This window comes from Cnephaeus nilssonii, assembly GCF_951640355.1.
Source record: "Cnephaeus nilssonii genome assembly, chromosome: 21".
NCBI classification, from domain to species: domain Eukaryota; kingdom Metazoa; phylum Chordata; class Mammalia; order Chiroptera; family Vespertilionidae; genus Cnephaeus; species Cnephaeus nilssonii.
In genome coordinates, this window is record NC_137092.1 from 28,243,975 (window position 1) to 28,271,462 (window position 27,488).

At 48.9% G+C, this 27,488-nt stretch overlaps 1 protein-coding gene across 3 annotated transcripts in view; it reads left to right on the forward strand.

Moving 5' to 3' along the window:
- PTPN14 (protein tyrosine phosphatase non-receptor type 14) overlaps positions 1 to 27,488 on the forward strand; it is a 155,345-nt gene that overhangs the window by 106,858 nt on the left and 20,999 nt on the right. For all 3 annotated transcript variants that reach the window (XM_079761911.1, XM_079761912.1, XM_079761913.1), the window contains 10 exons: positions 66 to 136; positions 1,338 to 1,425; positions 4,806 to 4,894; positions 7,918 to 8,005; positions 9,063 to 9,145; positions 11,699 to 11,756; positions 14,606 to 14,684; positions 17,804 to 19,278; positions 22,451 to 22,594; positions 23,874 to 24,092. In XM_079761911.1, the coding sequence (XP_079618037.1) occupies positions 66 to 136; positions 1,338 to 1,425; positions 4,806 to 4,894; positions 7,918 to 8,005; positions 9,063 to 9,145; positions 11,699 to 11,756; positions 14,606 to 14,684; positions 17,804 to 19,278; positions 22,451 to 22,594; positions 23,874 to 24,092 (2,394 nt within the window). The remainder of the gene's footprint in view (positions 1 to 65; positions 137 to 1,337; positions 1,426 to 4,805; positions 4,895 to 7,917; positions 8,006 to 9,062; positions 9,146 to 11,698; positions 11,757 to 14,605; positions 14,685 to 17,803; positions 19,279 to 22,450; positions 22,595 to 23,873; positions 24,093 to 27,488) is intronic.

The window sequence follows — 27,488 nt, forward strand, 5'->3', positions numbered from 1 at the left end:
TGAGGACGTCGGGAGATGCTGGGAGCAGGCTGGTAAATGACCGTGGCTGCCGTCTGTTTTCATAGGATTTGGCCCTGGAAGAGGCTGTTCTGGAGGAGCTGACACAGAAGGTGGCCCAAGAGCACAAAGCCCACAGGTAAGGCAGGAGGGCTGCCGGCTGGGCCCGGTGCCAGCGCTATCCTGTCCGCGGCCGGAGGCTTTGGGCCCCTACCCCCACCCCTGGCTGGAGTCCACACAGTTTTATGGCTTCCAGCCTGAGTCAGCGCTGCTCTCAGAGGTGTGTGTAGACTGGGCTACTTGTCCCCCCTCCCTCTCTCTCCCCTTCTCCCTCTCTCTCCCCCCCTCTCTTCTCCCCACTCTCTTCCCCTTTCCTTTCTTTTCCCTCCTCCCTCCCCTTTGTTTTCTTATCTCTTTCTCCCTTTTAAAAAATATATTTTTATTGATTTCATAAAGTAAGGGGGAGAGATATAGAAACATCAATGATGAGGGAATCATTGATCGGCTGCCTCCTGCACGCTCCTACTGGGGCCAGGCATGTGCTCTGACCGGGAATAGAACCAGTGAACTCCTGGTTCACAGGTCAGTGTTCAACCACTGAACCACCTGGGCTCCTACCCCCAATTTTTCTTCCATACCAGCAAGCCTGCACAGATGTGGAGTTGGTGGCCTGGAGAGTTCCTCTCCGGCGCCTTCCTAAAAGCCTGTTGCCCGGCCCGGGAAGCCTGGTGCTTGCCTGTACTAGGAGTGAAGACAGAAAAGAGCTGCTTTGGGTGGGAGAGTCAAGATCACAAGGGGAGAGGAGGGCGCCTTTACAGTAAGGAAGTCCTGAGCGCTTGGGACCAGGGCTCCTGGGAGCGCTTTGGGAGCAAAGGAAAACCACGCCCTTCCCTCCCCCCTCATAGGACCCAGGTAGGGGTCCTAGGGTCTCTGCTCTTGGCCGCGTGGCTCCCAAAATGCCATCCTCATAAACTCTTTATTGTTTTTTTTTTTCCTTTTTAATCGTTGTGATTTTTTCCCCAGGTGGGAGAAAAGCTTTTTTTGAAGCAAGCAGCATTATTCTTAGGGATGTCTGGAATAATGACTTAGGCTCTCTAGGGGCGCGGCTCTTTATTGAATACTTCACCTTCCTCTTACTATTCCCTGGTGAATACAGACTCCTGGGAAATCTGTTAATGCATTACTGAATGCACCTGCCCTCACGGTTGGGTGGGTGGTGATTCCTCTTCCCAGAATTGCAGCTGAACCCCAGCTCTGGAATGTGCCACGGGGAAGGCAGGATCTCCCGCCGACTGGGTTCGCCCTTAACCGTGTCCCCCTCCCGTGCCTTTTGCTTGCAGTGGGATCCTGCCCGCCGAAGCTGAGCTTCTGTACATCAACGAAGTGGAGCGCTTGGATGGATTCGGGCAGGAAATCTTCCCCGTGAAGGTAGCGTCTGCTGGCCTGGCCTTGCGTCAGCCTTCGGAGACGGGGACAGGCATTTGGGAAACGGGTGTTGATAGTAGCAGGCAGAACGGCCTGGCTTTCTCTCTGCCACGTGGCAGTAGTTGGCAAGTCCGGTTTAGTTTACTAAAGCAAAGATTTTTATTTTTTTTTGTAACTGAGAGATTTTGATTGGATGGATTTCAGGAGAAGAATATCCCATTTATCTGATAAGAGTGAGTACCAAACACCAGCCCATCCTGCACAGCGAAAGGTGCAAGGCCCAAATCCAGTCTCGCCCCGGAACAAGGAGCTAAGGTCGCATGCGCCTTAATAAAGACCCTCCCCCTTCGGTCTCGGTCTCGGTCTCGGTCTCGGTCTCTTCCCCATCCGTATTCTCTCGCCTCCTCTTTAAGCTGACACCCATGGTTTCTGGCGTCCATGGAAACATGTCCTTTATGCACCCATGCTTTCTCTCTCCTGTCCGAGAGAGCCTCCATTGTGGGTGTCCAGTCCCCCTGGTGTTCTCTGGAAACTGTGCACAGGAAACTGTTACAGCATGTCACCTCTTTTGCAAAAAAAAAAAAAAAAAAATCCACCTCCTGAGTGGGTGTGGTTGTCGGGGGCAGGGGGGAGGTCATGGAGCATGGGCGTTTATACAGCTGAGCCCATAGGCCAAACTCATGTTCCTCTCTCTGCTGACCAACTTTGCAAAAGATGGAGGTTTTTTATTTTTTTAATCAGAAACCTAAAGCAACTGGCACATTTCAGCCGTTTGGGAGACGCCTGCCATTTCGGCATAAACGTTTCGCTCCAGGCTGGCTCCGCTGGCTGCGCCCTAAGTGTTCGGTCCCCGCTGCTGCGCGGTTGCAGTCTGCCGTAGTGAGACCTGCCCGCGTGCACCGAGTGGAATGCGGCGGGGTGGCCGCGGCTTGTGGAAAGGGCTAAATGGCTCCTTTTTGGATTTGTTTAATTTTCTTTCGCTTCTCTCATGGCCGCCCTTCGCAGGGCTGGAATCCATTTTCCTTGCCATAATGCCTTAGACGCCATCTGCATCCCGCTTACATTTCAGCAGCCCGATGTTTGGGGTCACGGAAATAGAGTGCGCTGTTCTCCACTTCCAGAAGGCTGACTTCCAGTCCCTGCACGTCGGGCGTTTTGTCGTGGTGGTCATTTGCTTGTTTTGTTTTTCGTGCTTCCGAATTGTGGGAGGGAGGGGCAGCGGAGATAGTATGTGAAATCCACTGTGCTTGGTTCTAGTATGTTCCTTAGTGCACGAAGCCCAAGGGGGACACTGGGCCTTACCCTGCGTGGGCCGACAGGCATTGCTGACTCACTGCCTGTGGGCGTCAACGAGCCGGGCTTCTTTTTCCTCTTTCCTTTCCCCCCACATATCTGTTCATGACTAAGGGGACCACCTACACACCACAGGGTTCCTGGCAGCCCGGTGCAGGGATGATGGGCGGGTCAGCGGGACCAGTGGGGGCAGGGATGTGGTCAGCGCTGAGACGGTGGAAAAGCAGACAGGACAGCATGCAGGGACGGACGGACTGTGGGGAGGCAGTCCCTTTGGGTTAGTACAGGTCCTATTGACCAAGTAAAGTATAAAACCCTGTGATGGAGTCCTAGGGGAGGACATTTCCATTTCGCGAGGGCTTTTCCATGTGCGGTTCCTCAAAGATCCTCAAGGCTGGAGGAGGGTGAGTCCAGTTCCCAGCAGGTCTGCCCGCCTCTCCACAGACACAGGTGTGGCGGCTGCCTCAGTGGCTCCTGTACAGTCAGAGCACATGGCAAGGGGAGGGTGCTCTGGAATGAGTCAGAGTCTGAGCCTTGGTCCTTGGCGAAGTTCAAGGTCGAGCCCTGCGGTTCTGCCCAGTGCGGTGCCTCAGGCGTCCGTTCTGAGATTTTCCCACCCGGTGACCTGCTCTTTCTGAGTCCCCGTCCCCACCAGGCTCTGGTCGATCTGCTGGCAGAGTGCCCGGGGCCGCTTTCCCCAGGATTTTCCTTTCTCCTCCCACCTCCACTTCACCTGCCTTCTTTTCCCACATGTTTTCCTGTCGGATAACTTCCCTCTTCATTTCTCATAAGGACAAGGCCCCCTTTTCCCTTCCCAGTTCTTTCTCTCCCGACTCTTTCTGCTTTGTCCACCAGCAGGGTCTCACCTTTCTCCGTCCCTGTGAGAAGACTCCTGTTCAGTGTTAGCTTTGGTGGGTGGGTTGAGACGAGATCACTGGGAGGGGACACGGGGCCAAGCAGATTATATGCAGTGAAGTCACAGTCCATGTGCCTCTTCCATGTTTATAAAGTGCTCAGCCAGCGTTGAGCATCCCACGCTGGACCGTGAATAGATAGTGAAGCAGCACCTTACATGATGCCCTAATAGGAACCCCAGTGGCCAACTTGGTGAGAGCAAAGCCTAGAAGACAGAGATTCTGTAGGGCGAAGAACCCCCTGCCCAAAATACCATCCTGTCACACACACACACACACACACACACACACACACACACACACACGTATTTATTGCCTCTTTATAGGAATAGATTGCTTTTAAAAAGGAACATTCAGAAAATAAAACATCTCTCAGAAATTAAAAGTGTGATATCAGACATGGAAAATGTAATAGGTTAGAAGATAAAATTAAGGAAATCTCACCAAAAAGCAAAGTAATGGAACGTGGGAAGGCAGAAGATAAAATTAGAGGGCCAGCGTAGGATGTCCAACATCTGAATAATAGGAGTTCTACAGGGAGTAAACAGAGGAAGCACGAAGTAATAGTTCGAGAAAACATCCCAGAACTGATGAACGTGAGGTTCTGAAGTAAAAAGCTAAGCTTAGTGGGTCCATATAAGATACACAGTAGGGCTTTAACTGATGTAAGTTGGTGCCTCCAAGGGAGAGGAAACTGGGAGTCCATCCAGGCCTGCTGTTGGCTTCTTTTAAACAAGCTCTAAAGAATATTCAATTCTTCAAACTGTGTGCATGTATAATCACATGTATGTAATGTGCATATATAATCAAGCCATGTGCATGTAAAATCTTAGTTTAAAAAACAGAAACCAAGGTAAACATAGATACTCATAGGTGTTCCCAAAAGAGAACGTCCGAACTGCCAACAAATCTGAGAAAACCCTAAAATTATTTCAATCAGGAAAGGTGTCGTGACAAATTGAGAAAAACAGATACCTCATACGTTAGGGTGTGCAGTGGGGCGCATTCCTTCAGGATCTAGTTGCCTGATTGCCATGATGCTGCTGTGACTCGTTTTTATTTATGGGCGAGAAACGGGGCGTCGCCCCCCCACGGGTTGCTGAGGCCCAGGGCTGGGTGCTGCTGGACCGCTGGGCATCTGTTTCATCACCACTATCTTTCCTTGACCTCCTGCAGGACAATCATGGAAACAGTGTGCACCTGGGCATTTTCTTCATGGGGATTTTCGTGAGAAACAGAATTGGAAGACAAGCAGTAATACACAGGTAGTCTTGTTTGCCTTCTTCCCCCTCCTCGCCCCCCCTCCCCCCCGCCTTGTCCTTTATTTCATTGAGGAACTAGACAAAAACCAACTACATAGAAAAGTTATACAAATGATTGAATCCCAGTGTGGATCAGAGTTGAGCTCTTCTTAACTCAGTTAAGATCAGCCCTTTGTGGGATTTAAGTGGTTGTGGGGAAACTTAGCTCACTTTTCCTGGAGGCCTGTTTGGGAGCGGGGGATGGGGGTGGGGGAGGCCTTCTTCTCACCTGACCCAGGAAGTGCATTGTTGAACCCCACTGACCCAGGAGAATGGGAACTAAACTTTATGAGTCTGTCTGGAGACAGGCTCTCCAGTTGTCTCTTGCTGATTCCCTTTGCTGGAATCTCCATGACCAGTCATTCCATTCAGACTGGCTTCTCCCCCTTGTCCTAACCACAGGTGCTAGAAGAGCGCTAACTGGTTTCTAGACTCACAAAAGAGGGTTAGTTGCGAAGGTATATTTTGAAAAAGCAACCAATTTGTTACAAATTAAGGGGCATTGGAACTTTTTTGCTATTTTGACCCTTTAACTCCTTTTCCATTTAACATGCATAGAACTAATATAGGAGTATGTCCGAGTGTCCCCTCAATTACATACTATTGAGCTTGCTTTGTATCCATGGCCATAGATCCCATGTAGTGTCAACAATCTAAAACAATCGCATGCTCGCTTTTATTTACAAGGGAATAGATGTGGCCTGTTATTTTTTGGAAGAACAGCTTTCCTGTGTGTGCATCTGGCAGGCATAGCTGCGCATGAGGGTAGAGGATCAAAGATGGGTCTTAGAGGGAAACACGTAGAGAATAAATATTCTATTGAAGCCCTGGAGGTGAGCCTGGGCCAGCCACCTACTCTCTCGGTCAGTGGTTGCTACAGGTCATTTTGAGACACTTTTCCTACCAAAGGCTCCCTAATATGCTTTTTTGTCCCCTAGGTCTCCACTCTGCCATTACTTTTGTCCTTTATTTTCTCTTGCTCTTTATTTAATTAGAGACATCATTGAAGCATGAGTAGGGAGAGAGATCTTTGGGGCTACTGAGTAAATTTGATTTCTGGATATACTTAGTCAACCCCATACACCGACAAGAAATTATAAATTAATTGAGTAAAATATAGAAATACTGTACGTGCAGAGTTGTAACTGTAACATTTTAGGCATATCTAAAGCTATCCAGGTATTTTGTCCCACACAGTTCTCCATAGCATGAGAGAATAAAGATTATTGAACTGGAAACTTTCCAATACTTGCCGAGTGCTCACTTCAAGATAGTGGTGCTGAGTTCTCCATTGCTAAATCAATGCTTTATTTTATTTTTTTTCCTTGAGCCTGGAGAAGTAGACAAGTCTTGCCTTACAGCTAGCGAGGTTAAATAGAAGAAAACAGCAATTTGAAAGTTGGCTGGTCACGAGCCACACACAGGATGTGTTCAGTCTCGGGAACTGCTTCCAGACCTCTTCCTTTAGCACTTACCGCGACACTCCTCACAAGGCGGGAATTTATTCCTGTGATAATGCCACATGAGTCATGCCATAGGTGAAGTCATATGGTGGAGTGAGGAGTGGATTGGAGTTTTGGCAGTGGCCTTGAAGGAATGGAGCCAGAGGAAACCAAATACTCTTTTCTCTAGAGACCTTCACTGGGAAGCGGCTAGCTTTGTGTCCAGGTAGATGTGATCTGATGGGATGGTAGGTTGGCAGACAGCTGTGCTGGGCACCTGGAGCCGGTATGGCCCCAGCAGATGTACATAAACACAGTTGGTACTGGTGTCACGGAAAGGTGATTGGAGGAACATCTGGAAGCCCCAGGTATAGAAGTCACCCATCCCTGGTGAGCAGAGTGAATGTGGCGAAGTCATGTACTCACATGCGCCTAAATTGCCTCATCACCAAAGTAGAAGCAATAATCGCTGGCTTTTCTACTGTAGAGAGTTGATCAAGGAGCCGTACTCTGTACAGATGGGCGGCAATATTATTACTTTCAATGCTTTCAGCAAACATGTAGCGCATGCTGTGTGCCAGGTATGTGGCTCCGTGCTTGGAATACAGAGATGCGGAAAGCAGCATCTACCCGGGGCATGGAGCTTATGGTCTAGTTTGGTTTCGTCAGGGAGCTAGTCACAGAAGTAAGCAGTCATGATGCAACGTGGTAACTGGTAGAGGGCGACACCAGGCTCTTTCCCAGCACGTGGGTGGTTGGGGATGAGGAAGGGCTGCCTAGAGAAGGCGACTCCTGAGCTGAGTTATACGGATCATCCAGGCAGAGGGCGAAGGGTGACGAGGAAAAGCACGATGGAGAGCAGTCATTGGGCAGGCATTCTAGGTTGGGGCACAGGGTGACGGGTAGGCAGTAGTGAGAGCCGGTTAGAAATGGGCTCCAAGTAGAATGGGAAGCAGTAGCTTACCTCCCCTTGTCTGGTGGTCATTTCTGTGTATCTCACTTTAGATAAGGTCTCCACGAGGAAAGAGAAGGATTGTGTGCGTGTAGTTCACAGAAATGTAGGCACATTGGATACTCGCCTTCCAGGCATGTTTCCTAGGTGATGTATCATTAATGACAGCACATGACATGTACATGACAGCACAGAATCCACGTGGATTCTTTGCCTAGATTCCACGTGGATTCTTCGCCTCGATTCCAGAACATTGGCCTTTCCAATAATGTGTTCCTCCATCCTTTAAAGCCAGGATCGTGGGGAATCCTTTGTCAGTTTGGAACTGGGATTAACAAGGCAGCCGAAGTCCCTTGCAACTGTCCCCCCCTAACTAGACAACAGTATCTAGATATCGTTTGCATAGGATTTTTTAGCTATTTCAGTAGATTCGTGTTGCATTTTCTTTCCTTTCCGCCTTGAGAGAAGGAACAGTTTGCTTTTGAAAATATAGCTAAGTCATCCTTTATAACATCAGCCAGTGACCCGCCTGTGAGGATTCATAAATGCATGGGCTGCCTCGGGGCCAACACGGTTGCCTTTGTTTTGCCCAGGTGGAATGACATGGGGAATATCACTCACAACAAGTCGACCATTCTGGTGGAGCTCATCAACAAGGAGGAGACCGTGCTCTTTCACACGGTAAGCAGAACGCACGAAGGCAGGGTCCGGCCGGCAGCTTGGCCCCTTGCCTTCTCAACTCGTAGTGTCCTTCCTTGCTCCCCGTACCTTGAGCGAATAAATAAATATTCTATTGAACCGAAACTTCCAGCCCTGGCCCAATGCTGTCATTGCGCACTCCAGGATATTGGTAGTGATTTCACATTCAAAACCCCTGCTTTCCCAGCTGAGGTTGGACCCTCGGGTTGGGGTTCCTCCCCCTGCCTTCTGTGTGATGGATCGCATTGTCTGTCTGGCCGGCCACGTTCCTCGGCCCTCGAGTGACAGCCCTCATCAAGCAACCTCTGAGTCTGTCGCCTGGCACTTTCTTTTGCCGGCTGACCTGGGTTTTCTTTCCCAGCATCGCCCAAGCCTCGTCTGAAGTCAGCTGAGCGATGGCCCTTCCGTTGAGGGCCTCCTCCAGAGCCACGGCTGTTCGTGCAGCTCCCCGCCTCTCATTTAATGATGCTTGGTGCTCATTCCACGTTCTGCCTTCATTCATTCATTTTTTTAAATTATTTTTTTAAATATATTTTCATTGATTTCAGAGAGGAAGAGAGAAGGAGAAAGCGATCGAAACATCAATGATGAGAGAGAATCATCGATTGGCTGCCTCCTGCACGCGCCTCCTATTGGGAACTGAGCCCACAACCTGGGCATATGCCCTTGACCGGAATCGAACCTGGGGCCCTTCAGTCCATAGGCAGACGCTCTATCCACTGAGCCAAACCAGCGAGGGCCATTCATTCATTTTTTTAAAGCACTTAGTTTGGAATGATGTGAAGACATGCCAGTTCATCACCGCGCCCCCAAGGCCTTGGGCATAAAGGATTCTTTAGCAGACAGTCTTGTCTCGTTGTCCTTTGACGGGCTTCATGCCTGTGGCTGCCACTGAATCTCAGCACGTTGGTGTGTGGCTCAGGGTGTTACTTTGTGATCGACAGGAAGGGAGGAAGGGATGTGTCCCTGTTTAGGGAATCCTTGTCATATGCGTCTATAATCAAAGGAATGTTTATTTTTTTTCTCTGTCTTTTCCAAGGATGATATTGAAAATGCCAAGTATATCTCCCGGTTGTTTGCTACACGGCACAAGTTTTACAAACAAAACAAAATCTGCACCGAGTAAGTAAACGTCCCGTCTGCCCTCCGAATGGATGGCTTGGTCCGATTAAGTGCATGTGCTTTGGGGATGTGGTAGATGGCTTTTCCCATTCCCTCTCTTCCCCTCATTCCTTGTAGAAGCTAAAGGAGCGCCAGGCGGGCCTGAGGGCGCTTTAATGATGAGGACTGTGTGGTGTAGTTAGTGCCTGTGCCTGGAGAGCAAATCGTTCACAAATTGACTTGTGAGTGTCGGACTGCCTGGATGGCTCGGCGCACTGCGACCATTAGTGCCTTCCCAACCTCTGCGATGAGTTTGGAGGAGCTGAGCTGTTCCCAATTTGCCGGGGCGCCCCTTCGTGTCAGGCGCAGAGGATGTTCAGAAGCGTGTGGCACAGTGACGAGCCCGCTTGAAAGAGAAGGCGCGCCTGTCATCCTCAGCCCCGTTTCGCTGACACAGTTGGGCAACCCCGCGTGTGCCTGCGGGTCATGTCATCTCCCTGTAAACGAGGGGCCAGGGTAATTAGGGGAGGACTTGGAGGACACTAATGGATGTCACCCATCCGCGCGCGTGTGTTTTACACTTAATTTGGAAATAAAGATGATAAAGGGAAGTCTGATGAGGGAACTTAAATGTGACCTGACCTTGGATACCGCGTGCTGGGGGCTCACGCTCGCGTTGCCTTTACCTTGATTGCCTTCAAAAGGGGCTCCTCCGCGGAGTGCGTCTGCGGTTGGGGCGCCCAACATGTTTAATTTTGTCTCAAAGAGCGTGAGGGATGTAAATGCAAGAGGAGGGCTGCCTTCCCCCTGCCCCAGTGGACACGTCCCCGAGCGTGCGAGTGTGGTCCTGACGCAGCGGCTGCTGAAGAGCGTGTGTTTTTAGAAAAGCATCGCCGGAGCCTGCAGACTCTTCTCTGCACGACGGAGGCTCTTGCACAGCAGCCGCTGCAATTGGCCGCTGTCGGGGCCTGGGAGGGTAGTGGATAGCATCAGGTCTGCCGGCCAAGTTTGCAGATGTAAATCACAGGAGCGTGGGCCAAGGGGCGGCAGAGTCAGCAGCCAGAGCTGCCTCCCGGCCACGTGCGCACACTCGCTCTCCTCCGGGGCTGGGATCCCCGCTCGCTCGCTCTTTGCAGTTCTTCTTTGCTGTTGCCGTCCATTTGTGGGGGTTGTCCTTGACATTAACAAGAGTCCTGTGGTCAGCTTCTGTGGGGCGAATGAAAAAGCCTGTGGAGAAGTGAATTCTACTGTAATAAAATTCTGGTCTGACCATTTTCTCAGCAAGCGGATTTACTATAAACTTTACCGATTATTTGTATTTCTTTTGTGCTCTTAGGATATCGGCAGACATCACCTATCAGACTGAAAGCTAAAGAAATCATATTTTCCTTTTCTACTTTTGTTAATAACCATGCCTTTCTTCTTCCTAACCAGTTATGGGAGGTTCCTCACTTCATATCTGATAAAAATTGGGACTCTCTTAAAAGTACACCCCGCCCCCCCCGTCCCCCCCCGCCACCTACACAGTACATTCTGAATACAGTTGCCGAGTCCACCCCGGGACATTCCTCTGTAGTTTTACGAAACTAGCATCATGTTAACACCATCCTTCTCCGCTCTCTGACTTCTAACTCTCTCACAGTTACTGCTTGTCACCTCTGATACAGCCTAGAGAGTGGTTCCCATATTTCTTGACTTTGGGGATGAAAAATGTAGAGGGGAGAGAGAGAAGGTTCTAATAATAATGTATTTGGCCAGTTAAATAAAGTCCAACATTATTATATTGTTTCCATCATTTCATTAAAAAACTCATCACCAAAATGGTAGAAAAAAATGAAATATCAGAATAAGGAGAGTGCTTTAAATTGAAGAATTTTAGCTTGATGGCCAACTGTACGTGTCCTGTTTTTTTTTTGTTGTTGTTGTTTGCTTTTAATGAATTGCATTTTTCATTGAGGACAATGGAAAATGTAATTCTGGAATTTGGGACTTGTTTCTCAAAGGCACCTTTTATTCCAGTTCTTAAGAGTTTGATGATATTCTTAGTCCCCGCTCATTTTTAGTCTACATTAAAAAAAAAATTATGTTGAGTCTCAGTCTGGAAAGGATCTGATTAGATGAATATTTGCAATACGTCTGATCTTAATGAAAAAATACCTTTATACCTCAAAAATATTTATTTTGGATTTTTATTTTTTTTCACTCTACTGACAGTATTTAAAAATATTTTTGTTCTTTTTTATTATGAAAGATTTTACACATACACAAAGGGACAAAAAATACAGTGGCTGCTTCTTGTATTTCCCTCATAATGTTTCTTTAGAAATAAGCCTTATTCTTCTAGCAGTGCTTTGTAAAACTGTTTGTAAAAGTACATTAGGTCCCAAACATTTTGAAAATACAGAAAAGAATAAAAAAGGGAATCGTAATTGTTTTTAGTGTTACCACTCAGAAATAGTATTGATGTTTTGCCGTGAATCTTACCGTCTTATCTCCTTTCCCCTTTTCTCCCTCTCTTGTCTGTCTTGTATCTAGGAAATAATAACCCTTCTTACTTTGCACCTTTTTATGTAGACAATCAAATTCTCCACCCCCCATCAGACGCCAGCCCACCTGGAGCCGATCCTCTCTGGTATGTATAAAATACTCAGCATTCGGGGTGAAAGTAGTCTGTGTGCTGGGGATAGAGGGTCCTTTTGTTGCTAATTTGAGAGGTGAGATGATGAGGGCATTATGACCAGGTGAGGTCAGGTGAGAATGCAGAAGGGTGTAAGTCTTCCGAGTAGGTGTGACGCGTATCCGTTTTGCCCCATTGTGCCCACGATGTCCATCGCTTCTCTAAGTGAGGCTGAAGGTTCAGCCCCGTGAGGAAGTCTTAGTCAGGGGGATGAGACCGTGTTCCTTCAGCATGTAACCTACTATTTCAATCCGCTTGTTCTCATCTGTTGTTTTATCACCGTTTTTGCTTGTTACATGTAGGCATGCCTTCAGATATCAGCTCCACAAGTTCTTCGGTATTCATTGCCATAGATAGAGCTTAATAAACTAATCAGAAAATGCTTTTCAATTTTTTTTTTTTTACTAATTTGTTTTAAAGAGAGAGAGACAGAGAGATAGAGGGAGAGAGAGAAACATTGATGTGAAAGAGAAGCATCGATTGATTGCTTCCCACACATGCCGCGACCGGGAATTGAACCAGAAACCTGGTTATATGCCCTGACTGGGAATTGAACCCACCACCTTTTGGTGCATGGGACGATACTCCAACCAACTCAGCCACACTGGCCAGGGCAGAAAATGCTTTTTAAATGATCAGAAATGGAATAGTTCTAGTTGATGTTCTCAGGTAAAGTTCTTGATAGGGAAGATTAATTGTACATTTTCTGATTTTCAGGGCAACAAACTTTTATTTTTTTTAATTGCTCTTCTCATCATGTGAATAAGGAAACACAGCTCTGATTTCATTACATGTATTTTGTCTTAGGCTGTGTTTTATTCTGAGGATTACTTAAGGCTGATATAACAAAAAGGTGTTGAAGAATTGATTTCCTTTAAGGTTTTCTACTTGTTTAAAGTCATAATTCCTTATTAAGGTCATGATTTTTTATACGTAATTAAAATAAACATGTGCCCTTTTAATTTTTCTAGGTGAACAGTTCCTTTGAGTTGGTAGGAAAATAAAATGGAATTTTTCTTTATCATCATCTATATAGGGTATACATGAATTGTATATCTTTTAATTAATTAATTATTGTTATTATTATTGGAAAATATATAGACCTAAACTCATAGAATTCTAGCGTTGGGCCATTATCACATAAAAGTTCTGAGTATCCATGTGACTGTTACTGATCTTGACATGATGCACAATATCTCACAAGTGGCCCGTGATTTGGAGATTGAGGGGGATCCCTTTGAACCCTTCCCTTGTTCGTGGTTTTGTTTTCCTTGGTTCATACTATTTTTCTTTTCCCTTCTTTAGATTCCACATGTCTTTATCAGTGAGATCGTTTTTCCTCTAGGTCCATGGGGCACCATGGGGGGCAGAGTTCTGAGGCTTCCTTGTGGGCTGATCTCACTCTGAGTCTCTGGAGAAGGTGCCGAGGCTTCTGTTTCCTCTTTAGGATTAAACCATCTCACCACGAGTTCCTTGGGCTGCGTAGGAGGAAAGCCAGATAACTCTGTCTCCTCCGGCTTCCTCGCTGATACCAGGAGGCCTGATTCCTCTTCTCTTGCCCGTCTGCTGCCTGTGTCATGGCAGCTAATTGCTTTTTGTGTGAGCCGGTCTGGAAAGAAATAGGATAATGTATTAGAATATGTAAGAGATGGAATAAGTAAGGTAATCCTGAAGTGGTGTCAGGAAGATTCCTTATCATTGTCCTTTGCCTGTATACTCATGCCAGTTCATAAACAGTCCCATACTTACTGGATTTTTTTTTTTTAAAGAGCAAGACAAAGGCAGTGAGCCAACATTGCCTGCCGTTCATTTCTATTCCCTGGTATGAACCCCTCTCCAGGGTTGGTTTTTTTTTAAGTCTCAAACCTGGTTGTCCTACCCTGGAAAAATCGAGTTGAATTATGTATAACTAAGAAGAGGCAACAAAAAAATATTTTTATTTAAAAATATTTTAAAATTGCAACTCAAAGCCCAGTCAAAGGGAGATCTGGAAATATTTTGGAGAGCTGATATTACACCTTTTCTTTGGTACCATGAACTTCACTACATTGATTTCTGTTCTATTTTTCTTCTCCCTGATTCTTCTTAGTTTTTGGATCCTTGTCTTCGTTACCTCCTTTATTTGCCCATTTGATGCTGAAGCGTTATTTGTAGCAGAGGAAATGATAAGTTATTTATCCAATTTCAAATTTTGGGAAGTGCTCATCTTCTGTTGAGAAACATTGAGAAAGTGTGGCCCCTACTGGCTTTGGCTTTTTTTTGGCCTGATCTGAGCTTTTCTCCTAAGTTGTCATATTTCAATGAATATCTAATAAGGCTAATTTAAAAGGAATCAAATTGAAATATAAGAGATCATCCTTTTTGGTGATTTACAACTTTAAAGTTTAAAATTTTTAGCATCAGAACTCTTTCTTCAAACGAACTCTCATCTGGAACCCCAATATAAAAATAAAATGGATCATGTTTGAGGTATTTTACTCACACGTAAACTTTTATTCTATTAAAAAGAGGCATTGGGAGCTTTGCAAGTGTATTAGAAAATAGATTATAAATAGATGTGTTCATGTTGATTGTAGCCTCTTTGTCTTTCTCACGTTGAACCGGCCATCTTGTGTCTTCAGTCCTGACATAGTGATGAGGAACGGGTACGGATGAGAAGGGGGGTGGGTCAAGGGTAGACGGCAGAGCAGCCCCAGCCTGCTCCCCTGCAGACGCCGGAGACTGTCGTGTGCGCGGCTGGTTCTCCGTGACAGCGGAGGGTCCTTGGTGAGAGGCCTGCCCACCTGTGCCGTTCTCTGTTTCAGCCCCGGCAGCAGCCGTACATCTTGCCTCCCATGCACGTCCAGTGTGGAGAACACTACTCGGAAACACACACTTCGCAAGGTAACTCCGGCCTGCCATTTTCCCTTCCTCGGGTGAACGGGTGAGGACGGGGAAGCAGTAAAGAAGACTTTTCTTTGTTAGATGATAGTGATGCTTTCATTTCTAATCTTGTCGTTGTCCGAATGGCAGCAAGCAGCAGCTTCGATTTGTGAAAAGCATAGACTATCGTTTACCCCGGAGAGAGGAATTGCCCCAGAATTGGCTGCAAAAGGGAGTTGGAGAAGGCGGCGAGCAGGGCTCTCTTCTCCTCCCTCTCATGAGCGGGCTCGCAGAAGGAGTGGCAGCAAGGCCCATCGGGGTACCCTTGACCCTCACTGCCAGTATCACAAAGCCCGTCATAGTCGGTCAGGCTTTCGTGCTGACAGAGAATACAGGCATCCAGAATAATTGAAAGAAATATATAAATAATCTCAACCCTTCACATTAGCTGTTGCTTCCTGTCTCTCCCACCAGCCCCTCTCTCCTAGCACTTATAAAGGAAATCTGTTATACTAGAGGCCCGGTGCACAAAAATTCATGTACTCGGGGGCGGGGGGTGTCCCTCAGCCCAGCCTGCACCCTCTCACAATCCGGGACCCCTCAGGTAGGGTCCCTAGGCCTGGCCTGAGATCAGGGCCTATCAGGGCTTTCCTTCCCCGGGCTGCAGGCAGCTGGCCCCACCCCCGCCGCTGCCACTGCTTGCCTTCTGTGCAGCACTGCCTTCTCCCCTGCCACCGGTGGCTTCCCTCTGCAGGTGACAGGCTGGGGTGCAATGGCTTGGCTGGCCTGGGCCTCCCTCTTTCTTTGCTGGGGGGCAGGGCCAGCCCTGCAAGGGGCCGTCTGCCTACCTGTTCACCCCTAACCGCTGGCCTGCCTACCTGATCACCCCTAACCGCTGGTCTGCCTACCTGATCACCCCTAACCACTCTGCCTGCCTGCCTGATTGCCCCTAACCGCTTGCTTGGGGGCGGGGCCAGCCTGGCAAGGGGCTGTCTGCCTACCTGATCACCCCTAACTGCTGGTCTGCCCACCTGATCACCCCTAACTACTTTGCCTGCCTGATTGCCCCTAACCACTTGCTTGGAGGCGGGGCCAGCCCAGCGAGGGGCTGTCTGCCTACCTGATCTCCCCTAACTGCTTGCCAGCCTACCTGATCACCCCTTACCATTGGTCTGCCTGCCTGATTGCCCCTTACCGCTTGCTTGGGGGCGGGGCCAGCACTGACTTCCGGTTGGTCAGCCTCTGGTCATTACTGGTCGTTACGACCCAGGGTTTTTATATATTAGGATTCCTCTCTTGTAACTCACATGCAAAATATGTGAGGGAAAAAACCATTCCAATAATTATTGCAATAATAATAATTAACTTTTATAGAGGAAGTCCTCTCCTTCGGCACTGTTCTCAGCACCTTCAATAATCTTCAAAATAAACCTAGGAGATGAGATAGGGATTACTATTATTTCCAATTTACAAATATAGGATTGGGATGCAGGAAGGGTATGGGAGGGGCTTGAATACGAAAATCAGTGTCTTGACCCTCAAGCCGGTGCTCTTGATCATGACACCAACTGCATCTCAAAGAAGGAATGGTATTAGGTGTTGAATATTGACAGCGTGAAATGGAAAATTTCTTTCTACGTTATCGTATGCTGGCTATTTTTAATCTCTCTGCACTGTCAGTATGAGCATGAATACAAAGATAATTAAGAGACTATCTAATGTAATAAAACATTACTGTGTATAAGCAGACTAGCACAGTAACCCTGCTTCCCTGGGCAGGCACCAGCCCCCACCTACCAGTAGAGGCAGAGAAACACAGCCTTTGTGTCTCTGGTCGCCTGGTTTATCTCGACTGTCTCATCCCACCTGGTCTGTGACCTCACCCCTCCTCCTCAGGCGGCTGAGCATTTACAGCCACCTTTTCTGCCTTGGTTTCTCTACTTGGCTCATGCTTAAATCTGTGGGGTAAACAATGCATGTAGTTTGCTCACAGAAAAGTTTTGATAAGAAGTTGCCTCCCTAGGCTGTGTGTGTGTGTGTGTGTGTGTGTGTGTGTGTGTGTGTGTGTAAGGAGCATTGGACACCTCAAATGGTTCTTACTTTACGAACCTGTGTTTTAGCTCTTTGGGTACCTCCTTAAACCATGAGTAAGTTTTATGTGGCTTGGGCTCGGTGATGAGATCAGGTCTAGGGGAGAGTGTTTGGCAGTGGCTGAGAGAACTCTTGGTTTCCATTTTGCCCTCAGTTGATTGCTGATCAGGTGTCGGCCATGCATGCTGATCTCCGGGCTACATTATCTGTCTTGTGTCTTTATGATGGCTTAGCAGTCCCTCTGGTTGGTAAAGGGACCTTTCTCATTGTAGATCAGCTCCAAGCACACAGTAACTTCAGATCTACTGCCCTGTTAACCAGTTAACTGGCACGGTATTTTGAATTTAATTGAAAAAGGTCCGCCGCTTGCGTCTATAGACACTAATGGCGTACAAATGGTTAAAGTTCTTGGCTTCTTGGCCCAGATAGCCATCCCGAAGCTGAGCCCTGAACAAGAGAACAGGTCAACCCAACACGGAGGCCACACTTCCTGCCTGATTTCAACGCTCATGGCAAAATCGAGAAATTACCAAGGGGCCATCTATTCCCAACGTTCATTGCTTTCTTTGTTTAGATTCGCTTTTCCTTCTCAGGATGCTTTATTTTTTTAAATATATATATACATATATATATTTGTATTGATTTCAGAGAGGAAGGGAGAAGGGAGAGAAAGAAACGTCAATGATGAAAGAGAATCATTGATTGGCTGCCTTCTGCACGCCCCCTACTGGGGATCGAGCTGGCAACCCCAGGCATGTGCCCTTGGCTGGAATTGAACCTGGGACCCTTCAGTCCACAGGCTGACGCTCTATCCACTGAGCCAAACCAGCTAGGGCTCAGGATGCTTTAGAATGTCCCTTTTGTACATTAGCGTCTCATCCAGGAAATGTCCAGGTTTGATGGAATGTGGGTGGAGCCCATGGTTGTGCACTTTCTATGTCTTCTTTAGGTCGAATGTCATATAACCTAAGCTATGATTTAGGTGAGGGTAGACTTGATCGAAGCAGGATGGCGTGGAGGCTCACGTGCCTTTGTTTGACCTCTTGCAGACAGCATTTTCCATGGGAACGAAGATGCCTTCTACTGCAACTCTCACAACAGCCTGGACTTAAATTACTTAAACGGCACCATCACCAACGGCAGCGTGTGCAGCGTCCACAGCATCAACTCCCTGAACTGCTCCCAGAGCTTCATTCAGGCATCGCCCGTCTCTTCCAACCTCAGCATCCCCGGGAGCGACATCATGCGGGCCGACTACATCCCTAGCCACCGGCACAGCGCCATCATCGTGCCGTCGTACCGGCCGACCCCAGATTACGACACGGTCATGCGTCAGATGAAGCGGGGGGTCGTGCACACGGACAGCCAGAGCCAGTCCCTGAGGAACCTCAACATCCTCAACACCCATGCCTACAATCAGCCGGAGGACCTGGTGTACAGCCAGCCCGAGATGCGGGAGAGGCACCCCTACACCGTCCCCTATGGGCCACAGGGGGGCTACGGCAACAAACTGGTGGGCCCGACCGACCAGATGAACCCGAAGAACAACTCGGTGCCCAGCAAGCCGGGGGCCAGCGCCATCTCCCACACGGTGAGCACCCCAGAGCTGGCCAACATGCAGCTGCAGGGCACGCACAGCTACAACGCGGCCCACATGCTCAAAAACCACCTCTTCCGGCCGCCGCCCCCCTACCCGCGGCCCCGCCCCGCCACCAGCACCCCGGACCTGGCCAGCCACCGCCACAAGTACGTCAGCGGCAGCAGCCCCGACCTGGTGACCCGCAAAGTGCAGCTGTCGGTGAAGACCTTCCAGGAGGACAGCGCCCCGGTGGTGCACCAGTCCCTGCAGGAGGTGAGCGAGCCGCTCACGGCCACCAAGCACCACGGCGCGGCCAACAAGCGCCACAGCCTGGAGGTGATGAGCAGCATGGTGCGGGGCATGGAGGCCATGACGCTCAAGTCGCTCAACATCCCCATGGCTCGCCGCAACACGCTCCGGGAGCAGGGGGCCCCCAAGGAGGTGCCCGGGGGCCACGAGGTCCCCCAGCTGCCCCAGTATCACCACAAGAAGACCTTCTCGGACGCCACGATGCTGATCCACAGCAGTGAGAGCGAGGAGGAGGAGGAGCCCGCCGAGCCCGCGCCCCGCATCCCCGGGCTCCGCGAGAACATGGGGTACAGCGCCCAGCTGCAGGCGGCCTTGGCGCGGATCCCCAAGAAGCCCCCGCCCGAGTACCCCGGCCCCAGGAAGAGTGTCAGCAACGGGGCGCTGAGGCAGGACCAGGTCAGCGTCCCCCCGGCCATCGCCAGAGCCAGGGTGCTGAGGCACGGGCCGGCCAAGGCCGTCAGCGTCTCCCGAGCCGACCAGCTGGCCACCAACGGGCCCTCCCTTGGGCCGTCCATCTCGGAGCCCGACCTGACCAGTGTGAAGGAGCGGGTCAAGAAGGAGCCCGTGAAGGAGAGGCCGGTGTCCGAAATGTTTTCCCTGGAGGACAGCATTATAGAAAGAGAGATGATGATCCGGGTAAGTGTCCGCCCCCTCCCGGGCCATTTGGGGGGGACGGTTCACACGCTGGCCTCCCCCGCAGCCTCCTCTGCTCCTTGTCCCTGAGAACGTTCACGGCGGAAGCACGGGTTGCAGACACTGAAGAAGGTGCGAGGCGCGTTCAGGGACAGGTTAGGGATGTAGAGGGTCACCTGGCATTTAAACAGGTGGCAGTTTATTTCACAAAACGTCGTGCTTGCCCCTTCAAATACATCTTCCCTTCTCCTGCACGGATGCCAGTGGGTACGCTTGGTACAAAGTGCAGTCATGGAGTTAGGATGTTCCCGGCTGGTGGAGCTGAGGTTGGGGTCGTGGCCAGTGTTTTGCTGTTTATTCAGGATCCGACTTTCTGTGTGAGCTGCGAGGGGTTCACCTTCCTGCACCTGTTGGGGTTTTATTTGTGTTTCCCCCTCCCCAGGGGAAAGCTTACCCCCCCCCCCCAGTTAGATATTAAAAGAACAACATCTCCTGGGAGTTTTCCGTGTCTGTCAATCTACATGTCAGGATGGCTCGCCAATATTGACCGGCCTGCGTGCAGCGAGTCAGCTTGAGTTTCAGATTTTTTTTTTCAATAGACGGTTAACACAAAGCCAAGAGAGTTACAGTAAACTTGGAAGTTTACTGTTGAGCTGCAATTCCCCGTTAAGCTTAGTCTATTAAGAATTCAGATACATGTATGTGAATGCACACACACACACACATGCACACACACACACACACCCATGCACAGTGGGAATCAACCTGGAAAGAACCGTCAAGGGCCAGTGTTTAAGGCAGCCACGTTCCGGGGTTCAGAATCTAATCCGCAACAACTTCGCTACTTCAGACAAACCTTCGAGCATCCCCAGCCTCTCAGGATGGCCATCCGTGGAATGGCCCAGGTGTAACTGTTCCCACGGTCGGCAAACCCAGAGGGAAATGGTGGGAGAGGTGCTTGGGCCTCTGGCAGTACAACCTGCGGGCTGGGAGAGGAAGTGCGAGGGTGGCCGCCTCAGGGGAGCGCTTTCCCAGCTTGGAAAAAGGGACTTATTGGTAGAAAAGGGTTTTCGGCACTTCTTGGCCCCAGACTCCTGTAACACACCTCAGCCTGTCAGTCTAAACTTTGCTCACTTGATCCTTATTGCTGCCTCCACGGTCCCGTTGCCTCATTTTGGCCGAATTCCTCCACTTCTCTCGTTACCTGCATTAAACAAAAGCCTGCAGCCAAACCCACGCGCTGGTTCCCTGCCTGGAGCTTCCTGCATAACACCGAGGAGCGGGGTTTCCGCTGTGTGTCCCACGTGCTGTCCCATCCCGTCCGGGGGGCTCATCGTGAATAGCGGATTTTACCCCTTAACTCGTAGTTCAGGAACATCGTGACCCCATCCCTACTGTTGAACTTTTTTCCAAAACCTGTCCACTCAGGAGCTCAAGGACTCTTCCCCGGGCTGGGGTCCGGACCTCAGAGCAGGGTTAGGAGGTTCGTCAGCAAACCAGTGTGCCAGGCACGATGGCGACAGGGCCAGGCGGTTCTGCACCTGGCTTTTTATGAAGAAACCACCCCAACCTCCTCCCCACGTCTCGGGTGCTTCTCTGCCCTCCGCACCGATGGGCAGCTTTTGCTGGGCTTCTCAGGGATAGATAAGAAGAGGAGGCTGCCTGGGCCTCGCCAGGGTAAGAGCAATGAGAAAGTTACACCCGATGGGAACCCGAGGGGACAGGCATGGTGAGAATTTGCCCTGCAGCCAACTCTCCATATTTCAGGAGCTGCTGGTGTGTTGAGTGGTTGACTCAGGCCTGCTGTCTCCATAGCTCCTCTTTCTGGCTCCTACTGCTGCTTAAGGACATTTCACATCTGTAGCCCCGGAACCAGGAATCAGCTGCAGGGAAGCGCAAAGGCTTCCTCAGATCTTTGAGTTATTATTATTTTTTAAAATCTCTGGCAATAAGCTGACACGATAAGTGAGAAGAGGCTGAGAGATACAGTTTTCCACAGGGCTTTTGTTTCTCACTAGGTGAGTTCCTGACCATTTGCCGTAGGCCCCGTCCGGGACAGAAGCAGAACCATTGGGAAGGCCCCAATTATTGTCCTCTCAAAACTTTGCAGAATTGTGAAACCAATTCCCAGCTAAAGAGAGAACAGGAGAACAGTTTTTCTCTCTCACAAAAACAAACTTGGAAGCCAACAAATAAAAAAAATCCCCAGATTTAAATTCAACCTCTTCAAATCTTCCTGGGCTAGAGAAACCAGGGTCACTATTTGTCAGAGTCTTAGCCCTGTGGCTGACATTCCTGGGTCCTCTTCTCACTTTGTCGCAGTTAATCCTCCTCTGAGACCCTCCGTTTGTAGGCCTGAGGGGTCGGCCCTGGTGGAAGTGTCCTAACTTCACAAACCCGGGCTCCACTCCGACCGCGGCGGCCACTGAGGGGATGAGCGTGATGCCATCCCCTGCACCCACGGTCAGGATATTCCTCCAACTCCGTGCCATCTGCTAGCACCGCGGTTCTAGCAAGACACTGCTCTCTGGGGAATACATTTATAAATGATAGACTAGGAAAGAAAATACCTAAAAGGCTTGAAAAGAAACCAAGGGTAAGGTGGTCCCCTCACCTGTGGTGGCCAAAAGAGTCTGCAGATTGGTTTCACTTCCGTTTGGATCAAAATCTCAAACTGGAACCCTCATCTGTTTGTATGCTTTATTTATTTATCTTTTTTAAAACGTGTTATTGATCTCGGAGAGGGAGAGAGAGAGAAACTCAATGATGAGAGAGAATCATTGATTGACTGCCCCCTACAGGCCCCACACTGGGGACCGAGCCCACAACCCAGGCATGTGCCCTGACCAGCAATCGAACCGTGACCTCCCGGTTCATAGGTCGACACTCAATCACTGAGCCGTGCCGGCTGGGCTAGGCACAGCCTTTGCTGTTATTCGTTTGTTGTGTGTTCGTTTATTCGTCTGCTTTAAACCAAAAGCACAGGAGTCCTGAGGGACGGGCTTCCTCAGGCACACTGTGGGAAGTAATGGGCAGGCTGTGTTTGAATTCGCCCTACTAATGGTGGTTGTCTGCATTCCTTGGCTGGGGAGTCACAGATTTGGGGAGATTAAAACACATTCCAGCATTCTGCCGGTATTGTAAACAATGAGAACATGCCTTTTCTTGCCGCAAGAATCTAGAGAAGCAGAAGATGGCAGGCCTGGAGGCGCAGAAGCGGCCTCTGATGTTGGCAGCGTTGAATGGCCTCTCGGTGGCGCGGGTCTCGGGGCGGGAAGACAGCCGAGTTGATGGCACCCGGATTCTCATGGACGAGAGGGTAAGCCCTGGGCTTGTCAAGCATGTGATTCATTCCCTGTGCTCTTCGGATTCCTGAGCGCTCTCCTTGCCCCAACATGCCAGCTCCGAGGTTTAGGTGATGAATTAATTCTTCAGGTTGAGATTAGCAAGACGTGGTCTCACTGTGTTGTATTCAGTGGGTCCCTTTCCAAGTACCTACTGTTTCTTTGTCAAGGTGGCGCAGTGATGACTGACCGAGAGACCAGCCCCTGACGCCCCTCACGGGCCATGTGGCCTGGGTCAAGCCGCTCATTTTCTTCAGGCCCCTTTCCCTTTTTGCAAACCCGAGAAAGTTGCAAAATGATTGCTGTGGCTCTCGGTGTCTGTGATTTTTATGAATGATTAGCATTTATAGAATTCTCTGTAACGCCATCCCCTCTACCCACGGTCAGAATAAGGTGCATGTTAGTGTTTTCGAGGTGGAGAGTGTGTTCCTTTAGCTCCTGAAATTGCAATCAGAGGTTAAAGAAGCAGGCTTCAAGTGCTCATAACATCCAGGTTTTAGATTCCTGTCGGTATATATGAAGTATTAGGATGTTTTTAAAGCCAGAAGGGACTTTAGAGGAATGATTTAATCCCGTGGTCGGCAAACTGCGGCTCTTTGGCCCCTTGAGTGTGGCTCTTCCACAGAATACCACGGCCTGGGCGAGTCTGTTTTGAAGAAGTGGCGTTAGAAGAAGTTTAAGTTTAAAAAATTTGGCTCTCAAAAGAAATTTCAGTCGTTGTACTGTTGATATTTGACTCTGTTGACTAATGAGTTTGCCGACCACTGATTTAATCCAATCAGTACCTATTATTGTAATTGGTAGTTTGGCCGTAGGAAAAATAAATCGAGAGGGGTGGGGTATAAATCCCCAGAACTGCAGGACTATGGACCAGCATCCTCTTAATATTCATCTCAGTAAAATGGGCTGTATAGGTGGAGAAAAGGGGGTTTGGATAATTAGGAATAACAATCTCCTCACATTAAGACTTTAAACAGAGTGTGTTAGTAACACAAATACCAATTTTGAACTTCACCCCTTGCCTGGCTTCGCAGATTTGTCCTGTTGAAGCTGTGAATGAAAAGGAAATTGGTGGTTGGACAGCAGAAACTAGCACTGTGGTTACTAATGAGACCAAATAATCAAGCATTCTTTGGGCATCTTAACACTAGCAGCCTCCCTGTCACTATTTAAAGAAACCCGGAGGTTTTGTTGGGATTTTGGGGGCGGGGGGGGGAGATCGTTCAGTGAGCTGAAGGTTCATTTCTGTTGCAGTTCAGGACCCTGAAGAAGAAGCTGGAAGAGGGAATGGTGTTCACAGAATACGAGCAAATCCCAAAGAAAAAGGCGAACGGCATTTTCAGCACAGCGGCTCTGCCAGAAAATGCCGAGCGCAGCCGGATCCGCGAGGTTGTCCCCTACGAGGAGAATCGCGTGGAGCTGATCCCAACCAAAGAAAATAACACAGGTTACATCAACGCCTCCCACATCAAGGTGAGCGGGGAGCGTGCTGGGAGGGTTTGTCGACGATGCCGGGGTTAAAGGTAAAAATGTAGAGAGAAAAAGATGTAGGACGGCTGCCACTGTGCATCTTGGCTTGTCCCCAGACCCCGAGGGAATGTTTTTGAACTTCTGGGCTTTTCTGACTCAACTGGAAGGGCAGGCCCAGCTCTGCAGACAGAAGGAAGCTGGCGGCCTTGGCAAAACCTCGGGTCTTTACAGAAGTTTGCTCTTTACAGAGGATTTAACTTTTCCTTCTCTCTGTGGGTTATAACTCTCCCCCAAACTCAGGAGAACCTGAGGACTGTCCTTTTCCATTTGTAATGAGCAGACGGTGGAGATTTTGGAAGTCACAGGCATTATCTTACTGTCACTGACGCTTTTATGATGCTCAGGAGTCACAAAACTTAGCATTCTCCCTGGTAATACGACAGGTGATGCGTTTAACACCTGACGTCCCAAATTTCATGATATTTAGAAGAGTGGGCGAATGTAATCATAAACCATGGAGGTGAGCTTGCTAGTGACTCTTGCAAGATTTGCCTCCTTATCCAGGGTGTTAGGGCCGTGGTCGGCAAACTGCGGCTCTTTGGCCCCTTGAGTGTGGCTCTTCCACAAAACACCAAGGCCTGGGCGAGTCTGTTTTGAAGAAGTGACGTTAGAAGAAGTTCAAGTTTAAAAAATTTGGCTCTCTGAAGAAATTTCAATCGTTGTACTGTTGATGTTTGGCTCTGTGGACTAATGAGTTTGCCGACCACTGCGTTAGGGTCATTACATTTTTGTTAATATTTCAGAAACGTAAACCTTTTTATCTCAGTATTTCATAGACTTTAAAATTAGTCAGCTTAGTTTGGCGCCAGTTGGAATTCAGAGATAAGGATGCTCGTGTTAGATGTTTCCTAAATCGCTTACCTTCCTCCGTGTCCCTGATAACAGAACATATGTGTTTAGATCGTCACCATTTGCTCTCCCATCTGAAATAGAAGAATTTATTCACGTGCGGCTGTTAGAGCCGTTGTTACAGGACGTTTTTAAACAGGAGAAGGTTCACATTATGAGTCTGGTATGATCGGTAACCTTAGAAACCTGTTTCTGGCTTTGTCCAGAGTTATTTCCTTTCTTCATTGGACTTTTCAACTGTATAGCCAGATCCTTGGTAGATTCCTTTGAGCCTCCAAAACACAACCAGATGTCTGGCTCCTGTATCGGTTCTAACAGTTTTGAATCAAAATATGAAAAGTGAACCAGGGTGGGGTGTGTAAGTGTTTTTGCACACAGGGCATAGATAAACACATATATTTTTTTAATGTATCAGGAAGTACTGTCAAAAGAAATACAAAGGAGTATTATCCTGGATCAGGTTGCATATTTTGCTCTCATTTTTGAGAATGAGAACGAAAACAATAAAAAAAAAAACGAGCCCCAGGAAACCAGTCTTAAGTAAACTGACGATGGTGCGTGCCATGGGCTTCGTCTGGCTTGACAAACCATGGCCAGAATAATGTAGTCACGCAAGGATGCCTCTCCCACAGCTGCTTCTTGATAGCAAGTCTATGGAAATCTTCTGTGGCGATGTTACACTGTCTTCGTCTGTGGCCCAGTCTCCTCTCCCATTTCCCATCTGCTGTCTGGAAAAAGCTGTCCCCGCGCATCAGCCGTGCCCACGGGGTGTACTGAGCAGAGGCATTCCCTTCCTCGGTGCTCTCCGGGGCCCACGTTCCATCTTGTGGATCTGGGTTAGACATGGGTGCGTTTAATAGACCCGCAGAGCTTGCAAGAACTTGTCCGTGCTGTTGGAAGCGAGCGGTGTACCTTGCCAGCGTTTGCTCCCTGGGTTCCGAGCAGCCGTTAACACAGAGCAGATTTATTTGCTCCAGAGGTGGAACCACATCTGTGAAATCTACCTCCGGAGCAGTGGTGGTTGTGTTTTTAATGCAGTTTTCAATACCCTCCTGTCAATACTTGGAATTTGCTGGAAGGCCCCAGGCAGCGGCAGCAGGCTCTGCAAGTATTTACGGTTCCTATATGTCGGATGCCAGGGAGGCTAATGTTTAAAGCCACAGCTCCACAGATAACCCGGCGCCTGGCCAGCCAGCAGCTGTATGGATGTTATCTCCCCCCGGAACTTGGACTACGGATCTGGCTTGCCAGCATTGACCTAAACATGCCTTGTGTAATGAGGCAGTTCACTGACACTGTTTTTGTTTGAATCAAGTTAGCATCTAGTTTCATAAAACAAATGAGGGGGGAAAGTTTCAAACCATGACCACTTCATTGCTCCTAGAACTAGGTAGGGATCTGCCCTGGTGGGGTGGGAGGGGCCTGACTTGGCAATGCCAAGGCGCAGGGATGGGAGGGGACGTGGAAGAATCCTTGCAAAGGCCGCCATCTCCCCCGGATGGCACGGCCTTCAGCACTCAGCTCACAACTTACTTATGGCTGTCCGCCGCTGGAATTTACAGCTGCACAACTCTCCTCCCAAGGCCGCTCTGAGCTGTATGGGGTAGCGATTTTAGTTTCTAAAACCATCTCACGGCTCCTGAGCTTGGCTGGACGCTGGGAATGGCAAAATATCATGTGTGGTTGACTTAAGTGCCTTCATGACGCCTCCACTGTGTGTGGTACCGGGAGGGGTGGGTACAGCCGAGGTGCATGACACTCTTCTTATCAGGCCTGCAGTAGCAGGACGACATTCCTCCGGGAGGGTCTTATTCCACAGTGGACGTCGTCATTGCTTGACAGGACGCCGCGGAGCACTGTTTCTCAAACTGGGGGGGTCACGGTATAGCAGTGGGGTGAAGAGTCCACTTAGAGCAGTGGTTCTCAACCTTTCTAATGCCGCGACCCTTTAATACAGTTCCTCATGTTGTGGTGACCCCCAACCATAAAATTATTTTCGTTGCTACTTCCTAACTGTAATTTTGCTACTGTTAATGAATCGTAATGTAAATAACTGTGTTTTCCGATGGTCTTAGGCGACCCTGCTAGCGGTTCTCAACCTGTGGGTCGCGACAGGTTGAGAACCGCTGCTGTAGAGCCTAAGACCATCGGAAAACACAGATATTTGCATTACGATTCATTAACAGTAGCAAAATTACAGTTAGGAAGTAGCAACGAAAATAATTTTATGGTTGGGGGTCACCACAACATGAGGAACTGTATTAAAGGGTCGCGGCACTAGAAAGGTTGAGAACCACTGACTTAGAGTCAGGACCAGTTTGGGTGTTGTTGGTGGTTTTTTTTGTAAATAGAAGAATAGAGAAAAGAATGGAAATGATCAAAGTGCATGGCACACAAGCATAACTCTTGTTTTTGTAATAAATTCTGTTAGGCTACACACACACTCACACACACATGCATATTCATCTAACGTGTGTGTGGATATGTTTA